Here is a 19,754-nt window from a genome sequence, read left to right on the forward strand (position 1 = left end):
AATGTCCATTGCCTTCCTAAAACCCTCACCCCACTAATGGGGCCCCAGATATTTGGTATTTCCCCCATCTGACAGAGAGCTTGAGCTCCAGAACCTCTGTTGGCTTTCATAGCAGGATCCCTCCTCCTTTTTAAATATCCTTTTATCCAGCACTACACACTAGTGGCATGCAAAGCCTACATGATGCTTCTTCGTAGATCAACTAGCTGGGCCCCACAAGCTCCTTGCAGGCCAGCATCATGCAGTCCTTTGGATTATATGCACATACACACACGTGTGACTTGCTGCTTCTTGCTGTTTTGCTTGCAGTACTGTGTGTGCATAGACGACTGCTCCTCCAGCAACTGCTTGTGTGGACAGCTGAGTATGCGCTGCTGGTATGACAAGGTGAGGACGTTTGCCTGCTTTCTCAGCTTTGTGGATTTGGAGGGTGTGGGTGGTGGGACTGGGGGGGGTCACTACTGCTCAGGCCTAGGGGGGAGCTCCTCTTCCCTGTTAAGGGGAATCCTCAGATGGGTTATCTCTCCCACTTGCAAATTAAGTTGTTCTTACCCCTCCAAGTTCCACCCTGCCTAGCGCAATGTGCAGGGTCAGCTGAAAGACATAATCCTTTCCCCTTGAAATGCATAGTTTGATTTCCTAGGGGAGTCACAGAGGGTTTGAGGCTTGATTTGGACTCATTGCTTCTGCAGAAGAATCTATGAGAATACTTGTGGGCAGTATTGAGGGGGAAGGAGGGAGACATACAGGTGAGATGTTGGGGAGCAACAGCAGCACTGTAGCTCTTTGAGGGAAGGGGAGCAGATGCTTTTTCAGAGGCAGGGCTGTAGCTCAGCGTCTGTGCTTCTGCTTTGCCTGAGGAAGGACCCAGGTTCAGTCCCCAGCAGCAGCTCCAGGTTGGGGTAGAAAAGTACCTCACCTCTGAAGGCTTGTAGCACGGCTACCAGTCAGTGTGGACAGTACTGAGCTAGATGTACCAATGAACTGAGTCAGCATAAGACAGCATTATGTGCTCCTATGTCTTTAAGTACGCTATGACTTGAGGGAAGGGATGTAGATCAGTGGTAGGACATCTGCTCTGCAAGAAGAAGAAGAGGAGTAGTTTGGACTTGATATCCGCTTTATCACTCCCTTTAAAAGGTAAAGGGACCCCTGACCCTTAGGTCCAGTCGTGACCGACTCTGGGGTTGCGGTGCTCATCTTGCTTTATTGGCCGAGGGAGCCAGCGTACAGCTTCCAGGTCATGTGGCCAGCATGACTAAGCTGCTTCTGGCGAACTGGAGCAGCACACGGAAATGCCATTTACCTTCCCGCTGGAGCGGTACCTATTTATCTACTTGCACAACCTAGCTTTCGAACTGCTAGGTTGGCAGGAGCAGGGACTGAGCAACGGGAGCACACCCTGTTGCGGGGATTCGAACCGCTGACCTTCTGATCGGCAAGTCCTAGGTTCTGTGGTTTAACCCACAGCGCCACCCACGTCCCATATCACTCCCCTTAAGGAGTCTCAGAGCTGCTAACAATCTCTTTTCCCTTCCTCCCCCACAATAAACACTCTATAAGGCGAGTGGGGCTGAGAGACTTCAGAGAAGTGTGACTAGCCCAAGGTCACTCAGCAGCTGTATGTGGAGGAGCGGGGAAGCGAACCTGGTTCACCAGATTACCAGTCCACCGCTCTTAACCACTACACCACGCTGACTCAAGGTTCAATGCCACAGGTTCAATGCACGGCATCTCAAGGTAGAGCTCGGAGTGACTCTAGTCAAATGCTGTAGAGCTTCTGCCAGTCAGTGTAGACTTCTCAGCTAGGTGGACTAGTGGTCTGACTCAATATAAGATTAATTCTTATGTTTACTTAAGGAGCAGGCTGGATGCCCTGGACCAGGATAGACCAGAGCTGTGGCATAAGTCCTCATTCTTCATAAAACATTGCAATTCTTCCTGTGCACAAATGTACACCTAATGCATACCTTGTCCACTTGCCCTCTCTGCAGGATGGCCGGCTCCTGCCGGAATTCAGCACTACCGAGCCGCCTTTGATCTTTGAGTGCAACCATGCCTGCTCGTGTTGGAGGAATTGCCGGAATCGTGTGGTGCAAAATGGACTCCGGTAAGACAGTTAATACTGGTTTTTTTTGGGGGGGGGCTGCTCACCCTGTTCTGTGACTGAGAGGCAGTGGGGTATAGTGGTAGGAGCAGGAGAGCCTGCAGCCCTCCAGATATCATTGGACTCCACCTCCTTTCAGCCCCAGGCAGTGTGACCTGGTGATCAGGAGTGATGGGAGCAGCAAATATTTGTGACTGCTGGTTTGCAGTGCTGGACTAGGACCAGGGACACCCAAGCTCAAATGGTGCGCTGGGGATAGTAGACACATTGAAACAGATGGACATCACTCACTTGAATACTTCAATATCAATGGATCTACTTTGAGTAGAACTTGAATGGGCACATCTCTCAGCCTTGGGATTTAGAGAAGATTGCTTATCATGAGGGAAGAATCACATGCACCATTCTGAGTTCCTTGAAGGATATAGTTACCTAAAACCCAAGGAGAGTTTTTGAAATGGAAAGGAAGTGGGGACCTGGAAGCCCGAACGCCTTGGGTCACTGTTGTGAACCAAAGCAAATTCTGAAGGTTGGCTAGGATGAGGAAATGAGCGGATTGTTAGAGCTGCTGGGATATTCTTGTCATGCCTTATCCTGGCCCCACTTAGCCATTTCCTCTGACAGGGCCTTAACAATTAACAACAATAATTGCAATAATGGTACTTTTATGGCACAGTGGTACCTCAGGTTACATACACCTCAGGCTACATACGCTTCAGGTTACAGACTCCGCTAACCCATAAATAATACCTTGGGTTAAGAACTTTGCTTCAGGATGAGAACAGAAATCGTGCTCTAGCGGCGCGGCGGCAGCAGGAGGCCCCATTAGCTAAAGTGGTGCTTCAGGTTAAGAACAATTTCAGGTTAAGTACGGACCTCCGGAACGACTTAAGTACTTAACCCGAGGTACCACTGTATATTTGAAAGATGCACTTTCATTCCATCTGAGTCTGTGGTGGAATTTGTAACCTTTTGCTCACTGTGCTTTTGATACTTGCCTCTGTCAGCTGGACGGATGCCCTCAGTATTACTATATGTAATTGCATCATTACTGTATTTTGATCACCCTGCTGAATGTGTGCTTTATCACCTCCTGATCTATATGATTTCCCTTGCCTTTTTTTTTTATACAAAAGGGGGAATCCTGGGTGCTTTTAAATGGAACTGTTCTATCACGGGTATTTTAATTATTTGTTTAATTATTATCTCTCCTACATGGTCGATTTAGGCAGAGGGAGGGAGAGCGGCCATCCCAAGAATCACCCACTAAGCTTTGTAACCCGGTTGAAGCTGTTGCAAGTCCAGCACCTCCAGCCTCTACTAGTTGCTTATCTCATCCTAACCTTCGTTTCCAGGTTTTGAAGCCCTTTGTGCGAGGCTTTAAGCTGTACTCTTGTCATCTTCATTTCTTGTGTTGATTCGAGAAATGCCCTGGGCCTTCCTTTTAATGTATTTTGAAGGCATTTTCAGGGCTTTGGTGTAGGAATGCTTAAACTGAGGTGCCGGCGGCAGAGGAGGGGGGACTTCCAGTTAGGCTGACGCTGCAGGTGTATTCTAAGGTGGTCTTGGGATTTCTACTAATCCAGCAGAATAGCTTAAAATGCACCAACATTTCCCCTTCATCCCTCTGCTCCTTTCTCCAGTTATAAAAATGTAGCTTTGAAGCAGGAGTCTGTTCAAGTTCCGGATACCTTCTTGATAGTGTGGTTTGTTTTAAGCCAGCACACTAGACTGCTATGGACTGATGGGTTGACACCCTTCTCAAAACAATCATCTTCATAGAATCATAAGAGTTGGAATGGGTCCCAAGGGTCACCTAGTGCAATGCAGGAATCTCAACTAATGCATCCATGACAGATGGCCGTCCAACCTTTGCTTAGAAACCTCCAAGGAAATAGTCCACAGCCTCCCAAGGAAGTCCGTTCCTTAAGTTCTTCCTACTGTTTAGTAGGAATCTCTTTTCTTGTAACTTGAAGTCCTACCCTCCGGAGCAGGAGAAAAGAAGCTTGCTGCATCATCCTTGAGACTTTGGATGATAGCTATTGTATTTCCTCTCGCCTCTTTTCCAGGCTAAACATATCCAGCTCTTTCAACAGTTCCTCATAAGGCTTGGTTTCCAGCCCCTTCATCATCTGGGTTTCCCTCCTCTGCCAGTTTGTCAATATCCTCCTTAAATTGTGGTGCCCAGAACTGGTTGCAGGACTCCAGGACATTATACTTCTGCTGATACTGTCTAGAATAGCATTAGCCCTCCCCCCCTTTTTAAATTTTTGCTGCTGTATCACATGTTGACCCATGTTAAGCTTTGTGGTCTACAAAGACCTCTAGATCCTTTTCACATGTACTACCTGACGAGCCAGGTTTCCCCCTTCCTGCATTTGTGCAGCTGGTTATTCCTGCTTTTAATTCTTACTCTTCCCTTTTACCAGATTGTAAATATTGCCTTTTTACTTGGAAGTGAGTCCCGCTGAGTTTATTGCATAGGACTGTGGCCTTAATGAACAAGGGAACCTACAACAAAATGTTACAGTGTAAGGTTGGCAGCCAGCCTGTTCTTCCAGGATTCTCTATTCCAACCCCACCCACTCCTGCTCAATTTTGCATTTCACTTAAAACATGCAACATTTGGTGGCCGCTGAGCAAACTCAGCCCACATTGGACTGACACTCTCTCTCTCTCTCTCTCTCTCTCTCTCTCTCTCTCTCTCTGTGTGTGTGCGCGTGTTTTTCTGTTTCATTAGACATTCCTCTCCCCATATTCTTTCTACTTCTGCTAACATGGGGGTCCCTCCACATGCTGGCAAACTGGGAATACCACTCAGTCGCGCAGTTTAGGACATACCACACCTTTCCTCAGCAGAGTTTCTTTTTCTTTGAGAAAAATAAGCCTTTCACGTAAATGTAAACTAAGCTTTAGTAATAAAGAAAACTACAACAAAATAACATGATGAGAGAAGCCAAACAGGAGGCAAGTTTGAGGCAAGAAACAAGAGGAGGCACTTGGTCCCTCATAACTGACACACTCAACTGAACACACCCTGAAGAGAGGGGCTGATTCTGGAGCAAAGCACGCAAGCCCCGCCCACCAGACACCAGGCACTCTACTATTCAAATTAGGCCCAAGTGTTTTTCTTACAGGGACACACCATAGAAGTGGATTCTGGAAGTGTTGATGCTAGGGAAGCCATATCGGCTTCCTGCAATGATCTACAAATATTTGAAGAATTTCAAGCTGGGGGGGGGGAGCATAGATAAAACCAAGAGAAAGATTGTGTAGGTGGCACATCAATAATTATTCCTTGAAGGCAGCCTACATGACTCACCTGAATTCTGATCGGTAGCAGAGACAGGATTCTGTTTTGAGTGTTTGGCTGGGAGAGTAAACTAGTCTGAAAATGAGTCCTGTGGGCTGCAGGCTGGCAAACAGCTTCAAGACATGTTGAAGAAGAAGACGTGTCCAACTGAGTTCAGCTCAGAGTAGACCCGCTAAAATGAATAGATCTAAGCAAGTCATGTTCATTATTTTCAGTGGGCCTTCTCTGAGTAGGACAACATTGGATGCAGTCCAAAATAAAATGAAAATTATTGGTTTCTGCATCAAATATTCAAGTTACTTTCAACTGGAAACACAAGTCCACAGAAATTAATCTAGCTGTTTCTGTGACACACATTGCCTCTGTTCCATGTAAAGCTGACATTACTTTATGCTGCAATTTTAGCTCATGGGATAGTTTTTAAAACAGTTGGTTTTCTGATATTCCAGTTTTTAAACATGTTGACGTTTATTTTACAATTTTTCATATAAATTTTACATTCTTTAGGTTTCATCCAATGCTAGGCCTTTTCAGAATAGGCCTGTTGAAAATAATGGGCACAACTAACTTACACCCATTAATTTCGGGGCATCTGCTCTTTAAGTAGAACTTAGTTGGACACAACTTTGAACCCTCAGAGGTTTTGTTTGCAGCTAAGCAGGGAATTAATTGTATCTACAAATGCATTTTTTAAAAATTGAGTGCAAGTTCTCACAGGGTTGATCTTTGCTTTCCAGGATTCGATTACAGCTTTATCGGACGCAGAAGATGAGCTGGGGCGTGCGGACAATGCAGGACATTCCACTGGGGACCTTTGTTTGCGAGTGAGTGCCTTGCCTTTAGAAAAAAAAACTGTTGGAAGCGTGAGCCAGTGTGGTGTGAGAGCCAGTGTGGTCTAGTGGTTAAGAGCGGTGGACTCGTAATCTGGTGAACCGGGTTCGATTCCCTGCTTCTCCTCATGCAGCTGCTGGGTGACCTTGGGCCAGTCACACTTCTCTGAAGTCTCTCAGCCCCACTCACCTCACAGAGTGTTTGTTGTGGGGGAGGAAGGAAAAGGAGAATGTTAGCCGCTCTGAGACTCCTTAGGGTGGTGATAAAGCAGGATATCAAATGCAAACTCCTCTTCTCTTCTTTCAACATAGTAGGAAAAGAGAACTCTCTTTAAAGCTTGTGTCATCACAAGGGCTTAACCTTCGTGCACCCCAAACACACACTTGCTTACTCAGTCTCTGACCCTTCCGTATGTGGACCCTTGAGTTTTAGCCCATGTGCCATTATTCTCATATCTTGGAAGAGGCTATGGAATGTGGGTTCAAGGCCTCATATTCATCTTGGGCTCAGGTTTTATCCAGTTGTCGTATGGACTTGGAAATATCTCAGGCAAAAATTCATTCCCCGTAAGAACTGTTTTCTGTGGCTGTTCTCTGCCCTCTCTTAACGATCAGGCAATCAATAGGAATGCTGTTGAAATAAATAAATAAATAAATTCTGCAAGGTTGCCAAGTACCATTCACCAGCAACTTACATGATCTGTTGCACTACCTAGTATGTGACAGTGACAAACACCTTGTGTGGTGGGTAGTGATGCACGTGCATACTCACTCACCCTCCCAGTTCACTGCGACTAGTTGCCCGTGGGCTTAATACAGGGGTAGGCCACATGCTGAACCACCCCCGCCCTGGTCCACCGCTAACCATTCTCCTCATTGTCCTTGTTGCTTTCTGTTCAGCTGCTCTCCGAAAGTAAGGCAAGTGCTTGCGGGGCACCTTAGGCCTGGGGACCAAATGTAGCCCATCATACTTCTCTATCTGGCTTTTGAGACTCTCTCCAGGCTATACCCCTTCTGGCCATGCCCTATGGACTGTGATAATGCCTCTTCTTTCCCTGCGCGGAGAGGTGTATGAGAGTGGAAACCTTTAATTTTTGCATGGCTTTGAATGTGGCCTGATTCATAAAACGCATACTACCTCTGGTTTGTGGCCCTCGAGAAGACTGCCCATGAGGGGATGTGGCCCCCAGGCTGAAAAACATCCCTGTCTTCATTCAGCCTTGCTTCCAGAGCCTCCTTCCCCCCCCCCACAGTAAAAAGAAATATCAAGTGCCCCTTGTGAAACCCGGTTCTTCAGCACAGCCTTAGGAAGGTTTGCTGCATTAGAAATTGGCCATGTTTTTACACCCTGGGAGTTTCAGAAAGCTCTTCCTGGCCATCATTTGTTTCCCTTGGACTATCTTAAGTGGAGAGGAGATTAATCACGTTGATGTCTGGAGCCTGCCTGCTCTGGTGATTAATGAGCCTTCCTGGTTCTGCCCTTCACATCAGTGCAGGGCGCCTTTGGTTTTAGCGGCTAATCGCTCTCCCGCATTTGATGTCATAATCCTCTGTATGACATCACATCTATTTCCGTGGAAAAGAAAAGGAAACACAGTGCCTATGGTGGAAGAGTGGGCCTTCAATAACAGAAGGGGACAACTGGCCGTGAACTCATACATGTGGACTTCATACATACAATACTTTGTGGAGTTAAGGGAGACCATTTGCTTCCTTCTGTCCTGTTTTGTGAATAAGAAAATAACAAAGAGCCCTGGTGGATCCACATCTGCTCCAGCGTCCTGTTTTCACAGTGGCCAAGCAGATACCCCAATGGAAAGCCTGCAAAGCAGGACCTGAGCACAACAGCAGTACTCTCCCAACAATTGGCAGTCAGAGGCAGTAGAGGGAGAGCATACCCACTGCAGATAGTAGCAGTTGACAGCCATGAATTTGTTTTACTCCTTTTAAACCCACCCAACCTGGTGGCAGTGGGTTCTATTAGCTTCCAACATTCAGCTTCATTGGGTGGTCCCAGGTTCTAGTATTTCGGGAGAGGGAGAAATACCGTATTTTTCGCTCTATGGGACACACTTTTCCCCCTCCAAAAATTAAGGGGAAATGTATGTGTGTCCTATGGAGCGAATGCAGGCTCCTTGGCTACAGCGATAGCAACGTGAAGCCTCCAAAGCACAGAGGGAGCGCTTCCTCCGTGCTCCGGAGGCTTCGCGTTGCTTTCGCAGGACCTCACACTGCGCTCCAAAGGCTTTTGGTTCCTTTTGCTGAAGCTGGGAGAGCAAGACTCTCCTGGCTTCAGCAGAGAGAAAGAGCTGCACAGCGCCCCTTCAGCGAAGCGGGGGGAGAAATGGAAGGGGCTCCGTTTCTCCTGCCGCTTCGCTGAAGGGGCGCTGAGCAGAGAGGGGGAGAATTATTATTTTTTCCGTTCTCCCCCTCCTATGGTCCGGTGCGTCCTATGGTCTGGTGCGTCCTTTGGAGCGAAAAATACAGTACTCATTTTGTGCTTTCTCCACACCATGCATGGTGACATACGCTTCTGTCATTGCCTCCCCCCCTCCTAAATCAGGTGGGGGAACCTGTGGCTCTCCAGATGTTGCTGGACTCCCATCTCCTGCCGTGGTCTAGCCAGCATGGCCAATGGTCAGGGATGATGATAGTTTTCAGTCCATCAGCAGCTGGAGGAGCACAGGTTCCCCATCCCTTTTCTAAACTAAAACGAAGAGCGCATAAGGTGTCTCCTCAAAGGGTTAGTTTCTGTAGCCCCTCAATCATTTTAGTTGCCCTTTTCCTGTACCCTTTTCAGGTGTGCAGTCAAGCTCTCACTTGGAGCCAAGAGAGATAAGATGCAGAGAATTCACAACAGCCACAGAGAAAGCCTGCCTGAAAAAGCATTCCTTAAAACAAAACAAAAATGGCCACCTAAACATCCCTAATTGATTCCAGAGGGCTGGAGGTGCAACACTAAAAGCCTGGTTACTAGTACATAACTAAATGAACCTCTGGGGTATGTGGCACTCTCAGCATTACCCCGTCAGAGGAGCACAGTTGCCAGGCAAGAGTGTCCCTTGGGTCTCGTATATTTCTTAATAACCTTTGAACAGCCCAAGGCAGTTTGAACCTCCAGAGCAAGCCTGATGGATGCGACTTTTCCTCAGCAGCCCAGGTGAATTTTTTACAGCCTCTGCAATGCTACAGAACTGCTTGATGAGATGCAAAGTCAGAGGCTCAAAAGACCTGAGAAAGGAGGTATGCAGCGTAAAGGCAGCCTAGCTAGCAACCTTTAAAGTGTGTGTCTGTTGATTTCATATACTTACTGAATCTGTATCCAGTCCTTCCTCCGCAGAGGAGCCCAGAGTGGCAAACAGATACACAATTTAAAAACAGAAACATTCTAAGGCAGATTAACACATTCTAAAAACAATTACAGCTGAAAGAGATCTAAAAGCAATTACAGTTAAAAATGTTCTTAAAGTAATTACAATTAGAAATGTTATTCCTAGCACATCTTGTTAGAGTTGCTCTGAACCAGATTATTACTTTCTAATTAACCTGGAATGACATATTAGCATTGTTTAGGAGAAGGTGGGCGGAAACGGTTTCACCCTTAAATGTGCCCATGTGTTTAGGAGGCCCACCTTTTAACCTAACTCACCAATGAATCTGGAAGAGATTGTGATGCAGGAGGGACACTCCAGAGTGGAAGGTTCCCAGCAGCCCTGGCCACCATAGCAAATGGTCAAGGATGATGGGAGTTGTAGTCCAGCAGCACCTTGAGGGCCACAGGACCTCCACCCCAGCTTTAAAGGATGCTAGGAGGCAACTCTGAAGTGGTCTCGCTGTGTCTTGGAAAAGCTGCAGATAGAAGAGGTGGAGCCTTCAGGGTGACCAGATAGCTCTGCAGCCAGAGCAGGAATGGGAAGACCCTCTGGTCTCTCCCTGGGCCACACTCCTCACTGGTCTGGTTTCACATTATTGAGTGACTTTGGCAGACTGAAAATGCTTTGGGAGCATCTCTAACAGACTCGTTGGTATAGAGCAGGCATCCCCAAACTCGGCCCTCCAGATGTTTTGGGACTACAGTTCCCATCACCCCTGACCACTGGTCCTGCTAGCTAGGGATGATGGCAGTTGTAGTCCCAAAACACCTGGAGGGCCGAGGTTGGGGATGCCTGGTATAGAGTAATGGAGGCTGCTCTGCTGGGAAAATGGAGCCCAGACTAAGCAACACTAGTCTGCTCTCAGCCAGCCATCACATGCCTGTCATCCTACTTACAACCAGCCCAGAATGTGCTGGCCTTGCCTGTAAGCTTCCTCTTCTTTAGTCTCAGTGCTGTTCCCATGTAGAACTCAGCAGGGCAGAGCAGGACAACATGTTGGCATCACTTGTCATTGCCTCTGGACCCACCTACTGTTGGTCTCCCTGCCATCTGCCCTACCAGTCCCAATGGGCGCCAGCAAGTGCCTTCAGACTTTTCAGACCCAGGACCCTATTTTAACCCAAATATGCATTTGGGGACTCATTAATTGATCTCTTATCATGTAGCTCCTCCTACAGTTCATTAAAGGCCACTGCTCTGGAGTAACATGCCAGGCTGTGACTTTTTCCTTCTGGGAACAGAGTGCAAGCTGACCCCTTGAGGGGAGCAGCCATTCAGGTCACCCAAAACTTGTCAAAATGGAGAGGACTAGGTTTTGGGATGTTAAGGAAGAGGCTGTCTTGGAAGGAGGTTCTTTTGAATGCATCAACTACCGTATGTCCAAATCTCCTGCAGCAAAAAGGTCATTAGTCTCCAATTCTGCTTTCTCATTTCTCCCGCAGGTATGTTGGAGAGCTAATTTCTGATTCAGAGGCAAATGTACGGGAAGAAGACACCTACCTTTTTGAACTTGGCGACCAGGTAGTAAATCTGAAGGGCTCGCAGGACAAGCAGAAAGTGCTAAAACAAATTCTGCCTCTCCCCCCCATTTCACCATCTGTAAGCTGGTGTGACAGGAAGCTCTTCTCGCCTTTTAGGAAAAGCAAAACATCCTGTAGAATTGGGAAGGGGAAAGGGCTGAGAGACTCAGGGGACAGATGATGGGGGAAACTGGGACATCTTCTTCTGGGCCACCAGCTCATAAACAGCCTCTGCTGAGCACGACTCTTTGCCCAAAGGTGATGAGGGGCTGGAGGGGAACAAGGATTAGTTACCAAGGATTGTACCCAGCGCCAGTCCTGCTCAAAGTAGACTCACTGGAGAATAACAGACACTATTTAACTTGGATCCAGTAATCTCAGTGGGCCTACTCTGAGTAGAACTTAGTTGGGTACAACCCCGAAAGGCAAAATGCCTCATGCAGACCCACTTCCACCAAGGGGCATTAGTTGGATGCTGCCCCTTAATAACTTTTAATTCAGTTGTTTTGCTTGTTCTTAAGGCCATATCTACACTATGCATTTAAAGCAGTGCAACACCACTTTTAAACAGTCATGGCTTCCACGAAAGAATCCTGCGAACTGAAGGTGTTAAGGATGCTGAGAGCTGCTAGGGACACCTACTCCCACTCACAGAGCTACAATTCCCAAAGTGTTTTAGCAGTCAACCCTTCTTCCCAAGGAATTCCGGGAATAGTAGAGGAGGAAGGGTCAGCATAGTGCAAATGCATCCCCCCCCTCCTCACAGGGTACTCTGGGGATTGTACCTCTGTGATGGGAATAGGGAGTTCTCCTAGCAGTACTCTGCACCCTTAACAAACTATGGCTCTCAGGATTCTTTGGGCGAAGTGGTATAAAGCTGCTTTTATTGTATACTGCAAATGGGACCTCCATCTCTATTGAACGAAAAGTATTCAGTGGGGGGGGGAATGGAAAATGAGACATATTTGATCCTGTTTCCCAACTCTAGAAACTGTAGCTCTGTGAGGAAGAATGTTGGGGGTAGGAGGGTTTTTTCTAGCAGTACTCTGCACCCTTAACAAGCAGCAGTTCCCATAATTCTTCGGTGGAAACCATGACTTCCAAAGTGGTACAAGAATTGCTTTAGGTACATGGTGCATATGGGGCCTAGGTGAGTGGCTAAAATACCTGCGCAGGATAACTCTTCCAATAATTTCCTCCAGCTCCAGCAGAGACTGATTTTACATGGAACAAAAACTCAGGTCCAATAATAGGTTCTCTCTCTCTCTCCCCCTCCCCAACTTCCTCAGGACAAAGACATGTACTGCATAGATGCCCGCTTTTACGGCAACATCAGCCGCTTCATCAACCATTTCTGCGAGCCCAACCTGACCGCCGTACGAGTGTTCATGTCCCACCAGGACCTGCGCTTTCCCAGAATTGCATTCTTCAGTACCAAGAATATCCAAGCGGGAGAAGAGATTGGGTATGTGTAAGAGGAAGAGGAAGAAATGGCAGGAATGGAAAGCAGGAGGAGGAGGGAGGAAGAAGAGTTGCTTAAGCACAGGGATGGAAGCAGCCCTTGGTCTGTCAGGGACAGCCATTCCTTCAGGGATAATATTTGTGTGGTGAGGGGTCAGATTGTGGGCATCTGTGGGTATAGTGTCTGTACATCATGTCTGATCTCCCAAGTGCTAGAAACTCACTCTTTCGGGGAAGGGAGCAGATAAGTGCTGGGAATTAGGATTATGGTTCATCAGTTCACAGGGAGGGGAATTGCTCCCCCTTGACCGCCAGCCCTGTCTCCATGGACTCCCTTGGGTCACATGCTAGCAGTGGGGAGGTCTGAAACCAGCAGAGGTCTGGGTCAGAGCCTACCCATTTCCATCTCCCTGTTTGGCAGGCTCCTTCTCTTTGGGTTGCATTCAACAAAACAAGGTCACACTCGGACCATACATTCAATGTGCATTTCATTGAATCGTGGAACTGTGGAGTTGGAAAGAACCACAAAGGTCATTAGTCCAACCCCCCCCTTGAACCCACAACCCCAAGATTAGAGTGTCTCATGCTCTATTGACTGAGCTATATTAAAGCTCATGACTTCTCCCTAAAAATCCTGGGAACTGTATTTTGTTAAGGGAGCTGGGGATTGCTGCTCTTGGGGTGGGGTGGGGAACCTATCCTCAATTGGTGTGCTCATGCTAACATCAGATATAACACCCCCCCCCAATAAAAAAACATATTTCTCAGGGACAGATTTATTTTGGCAGCACTCTGCACTGATGGCTTTCAAGGGGCTTTGGAAATTAGGTTGAGGGGCTGCAACCCACTCCTGTGGCAGCCGCTTGTTTGATTTTCTGGATCTGCTTTCAAGCGTTCCTCCAGCTCTGTGCATGTGTTGGCCTTCTTCAGATCTGCACATGTGTGTTCACGCCCTCACCCCTTGCCCCAGCTTACTTGCACAGAAGCCATGAAACAGATGCTGAGAAGTGACACTAAAAAGCAAATCAATCTACATAAGGAGGCGTCTGTAACTTCCTGCTCATGGGAACCCATTGCACCACAGTAACAGACTATCGGCTATGCATTTGGCAGGTTATGGGCAGCGTTCGAAATTAGCTGGGTGCCATTTGCACTTTGTGACCAGCAACCGGTCTTTTGAGACTGAGTGGAGATGCCTTGGCCCCTAGCATCTCCACCTGCCTGGCTGCAGCAAAAAGATGCACATCTTTTGCTGCTGGGCTACCCCACAAAACACCTTATTCACCTGGCAGCAAAGCAGCAAAAGACGTGTCTTTTTTTTTTTTTTACTGCCAAGCAAATCAGGTGTTCTGCACTCATCTTTTGCTTCTGCACTGCCCTGCAGAACACCTGATTTGCCCAGCAGCAAAAAAATAAAAAATACTTTTTTGCCATCACCGCACTGCCAGGCGAATCATCTGGTCTGGTAATGTGGAAGAAGAAGAAAGTGCCTAGACATTTTGTTTTGGTGCCCACAACCTAGTTCCCACATGGCTCCTAGCGTTCCTATCTTAGTTTCTAACACTGGTCAGGGGTCCAGGCCCCTGGTATTTCCAGGTTTTTTTTGCTGCCAGTCAGTGTAGACAATACTGAGTTTGATGGGCCAGTGTTCACATTATAAGGGGCCATGAATCAGTAAATGCAGATGGTCACTTGTTCAACTATTTTTTGTGGTTGGGGTATGGGCTTGGTATGGGGAAAATGAATTTCGAAGGTGGGGTCGTTAATAAGCTTGAACTGAGCTTGATTAAGCTTTCCTAGCTTTCTGCTGGCTCTTAAGATCCTGTTTCATTTTAAAAATGTATTTTGCACTTCCCTTTCTTAAAATCACTGTATTCCTTGTTTATATTGGAACCCAACTTGGAAATTTTTTCTTTAAAAAGTCAATATTATAGGAACAGAAAAAGCTGCCTGATTACTGATTCAGACCATTGGTCCACCCAGCTGATTATTGTCTACACCAGGCATGGCCAAACTTAGCCCTCCAGCTGTTTTGGGACTACAACTCCCATCATCCCTAGCTAACGGGACCAGTGGTCAGGGATGATGGGAATGGTAGTCCCAAAACATATGGAGGGCCAAGTTTGGCCTTGCCTGGTCTACACTGACTGGTGTAGTCTTCAAGCTATGCATATTCCATCAGCTTAAGTTGCCATTCTTTAGTTGGAATCTCGCTCATTTTCCATTTTTGGACTAATGAAACACAGGCCGTAGTAGTGGCATACATAAATAACCTTGTTTGACACCTGGGAAATTCTGTTTGAATTATCCCCAACAAAAAAGGACTCTGGTTTTTTTGGGAAGGTACTTTTAAACTTGATTTTCAATTCATTATGGATCATTTCCCAATACCCTTTTACAAGTCCACCATAAATGGAAAAAATGTTCCCTCAACCTCCTTGCATCCCCAGCACTTATCTGATTCAGTCTTATTCATCTTAACAAGTCTACTCGGAGCTAAATACCATCTGTAAATCATCTTCATGTAGTTCTCCTTCAAAGAATTAACATGCCGTGAACTTCAAATAACTTTTCCAAAGTTTCCCCCCGAGGTTAAAGTCTATACCAAGGTCTAGTGCAGGCTTCCTCAACCTCTGCCCTCCAGATGTTTTTGGCCTACAACTCCCATGATCCCTAGCTGGCAGGACCAGTGGTCATGGATGATGGGAATTGTAGTCTCAAAACAAGTTGAAGAAGCCTGGTCTAGTGTTTCCATCCAAGCTGATCCTTATAAGAACTACTAAACCGTTCTTCAGGCATTCACCCCCACTTTGGCCCCACCCACTTCCTACATGTAGCCCTTGGGAGACTGCTTCGAAGGGAGTGGTGGCCTCCGTCGGTTGGTGGGGGGGCCCCATTCCCCTGTGCTGGTTTTGGTGGTGGTGGAATCAACTGTGCGGCTTCCTCCTGCGTATATTTGCCAGAAGTACAACTCTCTCTCTCTCTCTCTCTCTCTCAGGTTTGACTATGGCGATAGGTTCTGGGAAGTCAAGGGCAATTACTTCAGTTGCCTGTGCGGCTCTCCCAAGTGCAGGTACACCAGCGCCATTCTGGCTCAGAGGCAGGCCAGCACTTCCTCGTCCCAGGAGGTGTTGGAGAGCCGGCTCCCTGACACGAGCTCTACAACAGCAGTGGCAACAACCTCCTTTTGAGGGCTTTCTACACACATAGAAAGGAAAACAAAACACCACCACAGATTGTAAGATATTTCTTTTTTATATATTTTCAAGAAAGGAGACTTCCCCCTCCCGTAAAAAAAACCCCAACGCAAAATACCACCCCACAGCCCTGCAGCAGTCCAGCGTTGAGGCGCTGCTATTGAGTGTTACTGGAGAAAGGAACCAGGCACCTTGTGCTTCGTCACAGATGACGCAGGTCCACCCTGCTTTCTTCTTGCACCCACAGCAGACCAGGAAGTAGCTGGCTTGTGAACCAGGGGCAGCTGCTCTCATCCTTCCATGCTGAGAGGCCCTTTAGAGGCCTCTCTTAATGTGATCCCTGTTCTCCGAGCCAAGGAAGAGGTCTTCCGCCCACCCACTTGATTCCCCTACCTGAAAGGACAAGATTTGAATGGACTGCTGATGTTGCATCTCTCCAGTTGTAGTAGAACTCTGAATACTTGATGAAATGTGATGATGATTATGGTGATGATGATTTCTTGAAGCCAAACCCACCTCCATGGCACAAGCACCGGGACGAAGCTTAAACTTTGCAGGCAGACCTTCCTTTCTCGCTCATCGTCCGAGGATTGAAACGGAACTTCTTTTGAACAAGGTGCCTGCCTTAGCCAGCGTATTTGCTGTTCTCCGTCACAACCTCTTAATTATTTGTCCAAGCCTCACAGAGGTTCTCCCAAGTCCAGATAGGGGCTTCTTCATTACAGAGAGTTTTCGTTTTTCCCAGTGTTTCGGCGCATACACCCCTATCGTGCAATGGGAGGCTTGGAAGGATTCCTTGTGTCATACATAACACTAACTCTGGAAAAGGAATTGAGGATTTTTTTTCGTTTGTTTTCCCATACAGAGAAACTGGCACTTACAGAGAGGCCCTCTTTCAGGCATTTCCTGAAGCTAAAGCTCAGCCTGGGCACCCCTGAGAACATGGTGGCAAATGTGGTCTATCTGTGCCATCGCCATTTTTCTGATTTCATTTATTTCCTCCCCATGACTCCCCATGTAAAGCTACATATTGTGAGGTTGACGGTTGGATTGAACTGATTTCTCTTGTACCATACTGGGGGGAGCTGAACAGAAAAGCAACTCACCCGAGCAACTCAACGGTGCTGATTTTAGTGTGATTTTTTTCTCACTACTACGTAAAATGAAATTTTCAATTGTATAATAAAAAGAAGAAAAAAAGAAAAGAACAAAGTGATCTTAGTATAAAATGCAGGGACGACAAAACCCACAAGACCTTTTGTTAGTATTGTAGTGGGAATAAAATCTGTCATCACCTTTTGTGCGGTGGTAAAGCAGATCATCTTTTCCCCCATTTATCTCTTAAATACTGTAATTAGTGCAGTACCAGGTTTGGGGACTTTTTGTTTTGTTTTTTGTGGGGTTAATTTTTCTTTTTTGGAGAGGGAGGGGTGCATCTCTTCTAAACCGTTCATATTGCTGGGTGGTCTTACCCCCCCCTTTTCCGTTCTGTTAAATGTTTTTCTTTTTCTTTTTTTTTTTTTTTTTTGAGTTTCAAAGGTTCCCACCTTTGGGCTCCTGTCATTTCCTTGTTCTGTTTTCAATGAAATCAATAAAAAGTGCATTAAAGATTTTGCCCCCTTTGGCCTCTTTAGTCTTTACTAGATTAAATTTTTGCAATACTTCCCCTTGCGCTCCCTACTATGCACACTTTTATTCTAGTTTAATTAATCCAGGAACAATTACCATCCTCAGAGCAGGGTTCACTGTGCAGCTATATCACATGTTTCTAAGCAGCTCAAAAATCAAGCAATAACAATGGCATTCGAACATTTCTGTAACTTTTTTTTTTAGGTACTCATAGGACTTTGTATTGTGGTTTTGTATTGTTTTTGTATTGTGTTGTGGTTTTGTATTGTGTTCCCAACAAGAACCCTGAAAGGCAAGTCACTCATGGCTATCCTCTAAATCTGAGGCTGAGTGGCTTATCAGACACCACCTCCTGCAAGTGGGATTCCAAGTCTAAATTAGAAAGTGGAGAGGGTTGCGGGTGGGTGTGCACACATATGCGACTTTATAAGAGAGAGACAGGCAAAGACCCAAACCGTTAACGAAATGATTACTTTTTTCTGTGCCTCTGAAAAGGGCATAAAGCTTTTCTTGACTGTTATTTACCTTCTCCATTCATTGCCTTCTCCAAACCAAAACTCAATGCATCATAATCTACAAGTAACAACTGGTGAGGACTGTAGCTCAATGGTGCAGCATCTACTTTTCATGCAGAAAGTACCAGGTCCAGTTCCTGGAATCTGCAAGTAGGACTGGGAGGGACGCATCCCTGAAACCCTGCTGCCAGTCAACATAGACAGTACTAAACTAGACGAATCAACAGTTTTGCTAAATGTGAGGCATATTTCTATGTTCCCAACAGCTGCACTTGATGCACATTTCCCCAGGAGGTTTGCCTTCCTTTTGTTTACCCAAACCTTCCTATTACCCATATAGGATTCTCTATTTCTGCCATTTGTATAATTCTTGTCCTGGCTATAATGTGTGGATCATATGGGAATTTTTAAAGACTACTCATCCACATGCACCTTGGCCAGCTGGAATGAGCTGCTTAAGTTTCATTGGGGGTATTGGTGCTACTTAAGTGGAAGAAACTGAATTTAGGGAGATTTTATACTCTGGCACTGATGTGGTTGCAGGCAAGGGAGAATCCTAGTAATAGGAAGCTTTGCAGTAGGGGTGGGTAAACTCTAGGCCTGAAGGCTGAATGTGGCCCTCCAGACCTTTCTGGCCCTCTGAGCAATCACCACCACCTCAGCCACGCCCATTCTTCCCAGGCCACACCCACAGCCAACCCTACTTGAGTGTCCTTTGCATGCCTGGAATCTGTCCTTGAACTCTTGCCTCTTGCTTCCCTGGATGAAGGAGAGGGAGAGTTGTGTATAGAAACTAGCCTGCTGTAAAAAAAAGAGAGTAATATTTGTGGCCCCCAGAAGGTTGCCCAGAAAGGGGATGTGGCCCTCAGGCTGAATGCTTCCCTATCCTGGCATGTGAATAATACTGAGCTAAACTGGACCCTGTGGTCTGCCTCTGTCATGATGCTTTGCAGACTAAATAGTACAGGTTCCAGTTTGCCAATGGGTGGTTCCTATCTGCTGGTTTTCCTACCACCATTTCCCAAAACTTAAATATATCAGAGTGAATCTGAGGCTGGTGGGAGACCAGGCCGCTGCTCTGCAAATGTCACTGGCAAAAAGCATTTTCACACACCAAATGGTGATGCTCTGGGGTGACAGTGGAGGCGGAGGCCCCGCCAATCTGTGATGGGTTCCCCTAGGAGTAGCAGCCTCTTCCCGTTGGCAAAGCTCAGGTTTGAGGAGGCCGCAGGCTATTCACAGCTGACTGCCCTCCTGCGCAGCCTCAGTCCGTGCTTGTTTACCCTAAGATAGAAGAAAGTCCATTTGAATTACAGCGAGTGTGATTCTTGCACTGCTTTTCTGCAACTGCTCTCAGTGTGGGGTAAGGCACAAAGCAATAAATATCCTACAACTCAACTAAAAAAATCCCCATTGTTGTCTATAAGCAAAACAGCAGCAAGATCTGCCTGAAGGATCAGCCTTTTGTTGCCGTTCTCCCTTTGCTACGGGTGCCAACTTGGGGTGGTGAATCGTTTCCCACCTGAGGACCCTGTTTTCCTCTGGGCTGTCTTCCAGGGACCATACACTGGTGGCTGGCGAGGCCAGATGCAAAGGAAAATGGATGCAAAGGCAACTGGAGTTGTTATCCTTGTGCAGTAGGCTAGTTTGTATACATATGCACACCTCTAAGATGCAAGCAAGCAAAAGCCATTATTACAGTTCAAAGTCCACATTCCAGGCTTGCAAGAACACTCAAGGAAAAAGAAGGGTGGTGGTGTGAGTGGTCTGAGGAATGAATGTGGCCAAGAAAGAAGTGGTATGGTATG

The 19,754-nt window shown here is 46.7% G+C and overlaps 1 protein-coding gene across 13 annotated transcripts in view; it reads left to right on the top strand.

The window, feature by feature from the left end:
* The window catches only part of EHMT1 (euchromatic histone lysine methyltransferase 1), a 151,962-nt gene extending 134,552 nt beyond the window's left edge, over positions 1-17,410 (top strand). For all 13 annotated transcript variants that reach the window (XM_082208781.1, XM_082208787.1, XM_082208786.1 and 10 more), the window contains 6 exons: positions 310-387; positions 1,995-2,110; positions 6,158-6,244; positions 11,067-11,145; positions 12,434-12,609; positions 15,604-17,410. In XM_082208781.1, the coding sequence (XP_082064907.1) occupies positions 310-387; positions 1,995-2,110; positions 6,158-6,244; positions 11,067-11,145; positions 12,434-12,609; positions 15,604-15,796 (729 nt within the window). In that variant the 3' untranslated portion in view covers positions 15,797-17,410. The remainder of the gene's footprint in view (positions 1-309; positions 388-1,994; positions 2,111-6,157; positions 6,245-11,066; positions 11,146-12,433; positions 12,610-15,603) is intronic.
* Positions 17,411-19,754: the final 2,344 nt, after the last annotated feature.

Source organism: Podarcis vaucheri, assembly GCF_965113315.1.
Source record: "Podarcis vaucheri genome assembly, chromosome: Z".
Lineage (NCBI taxonomy): Eukaryota > Metazoa > Chordata > Lepidosauria > Squamata > Lacertidae > Podarcis > Podarcis vaucheri.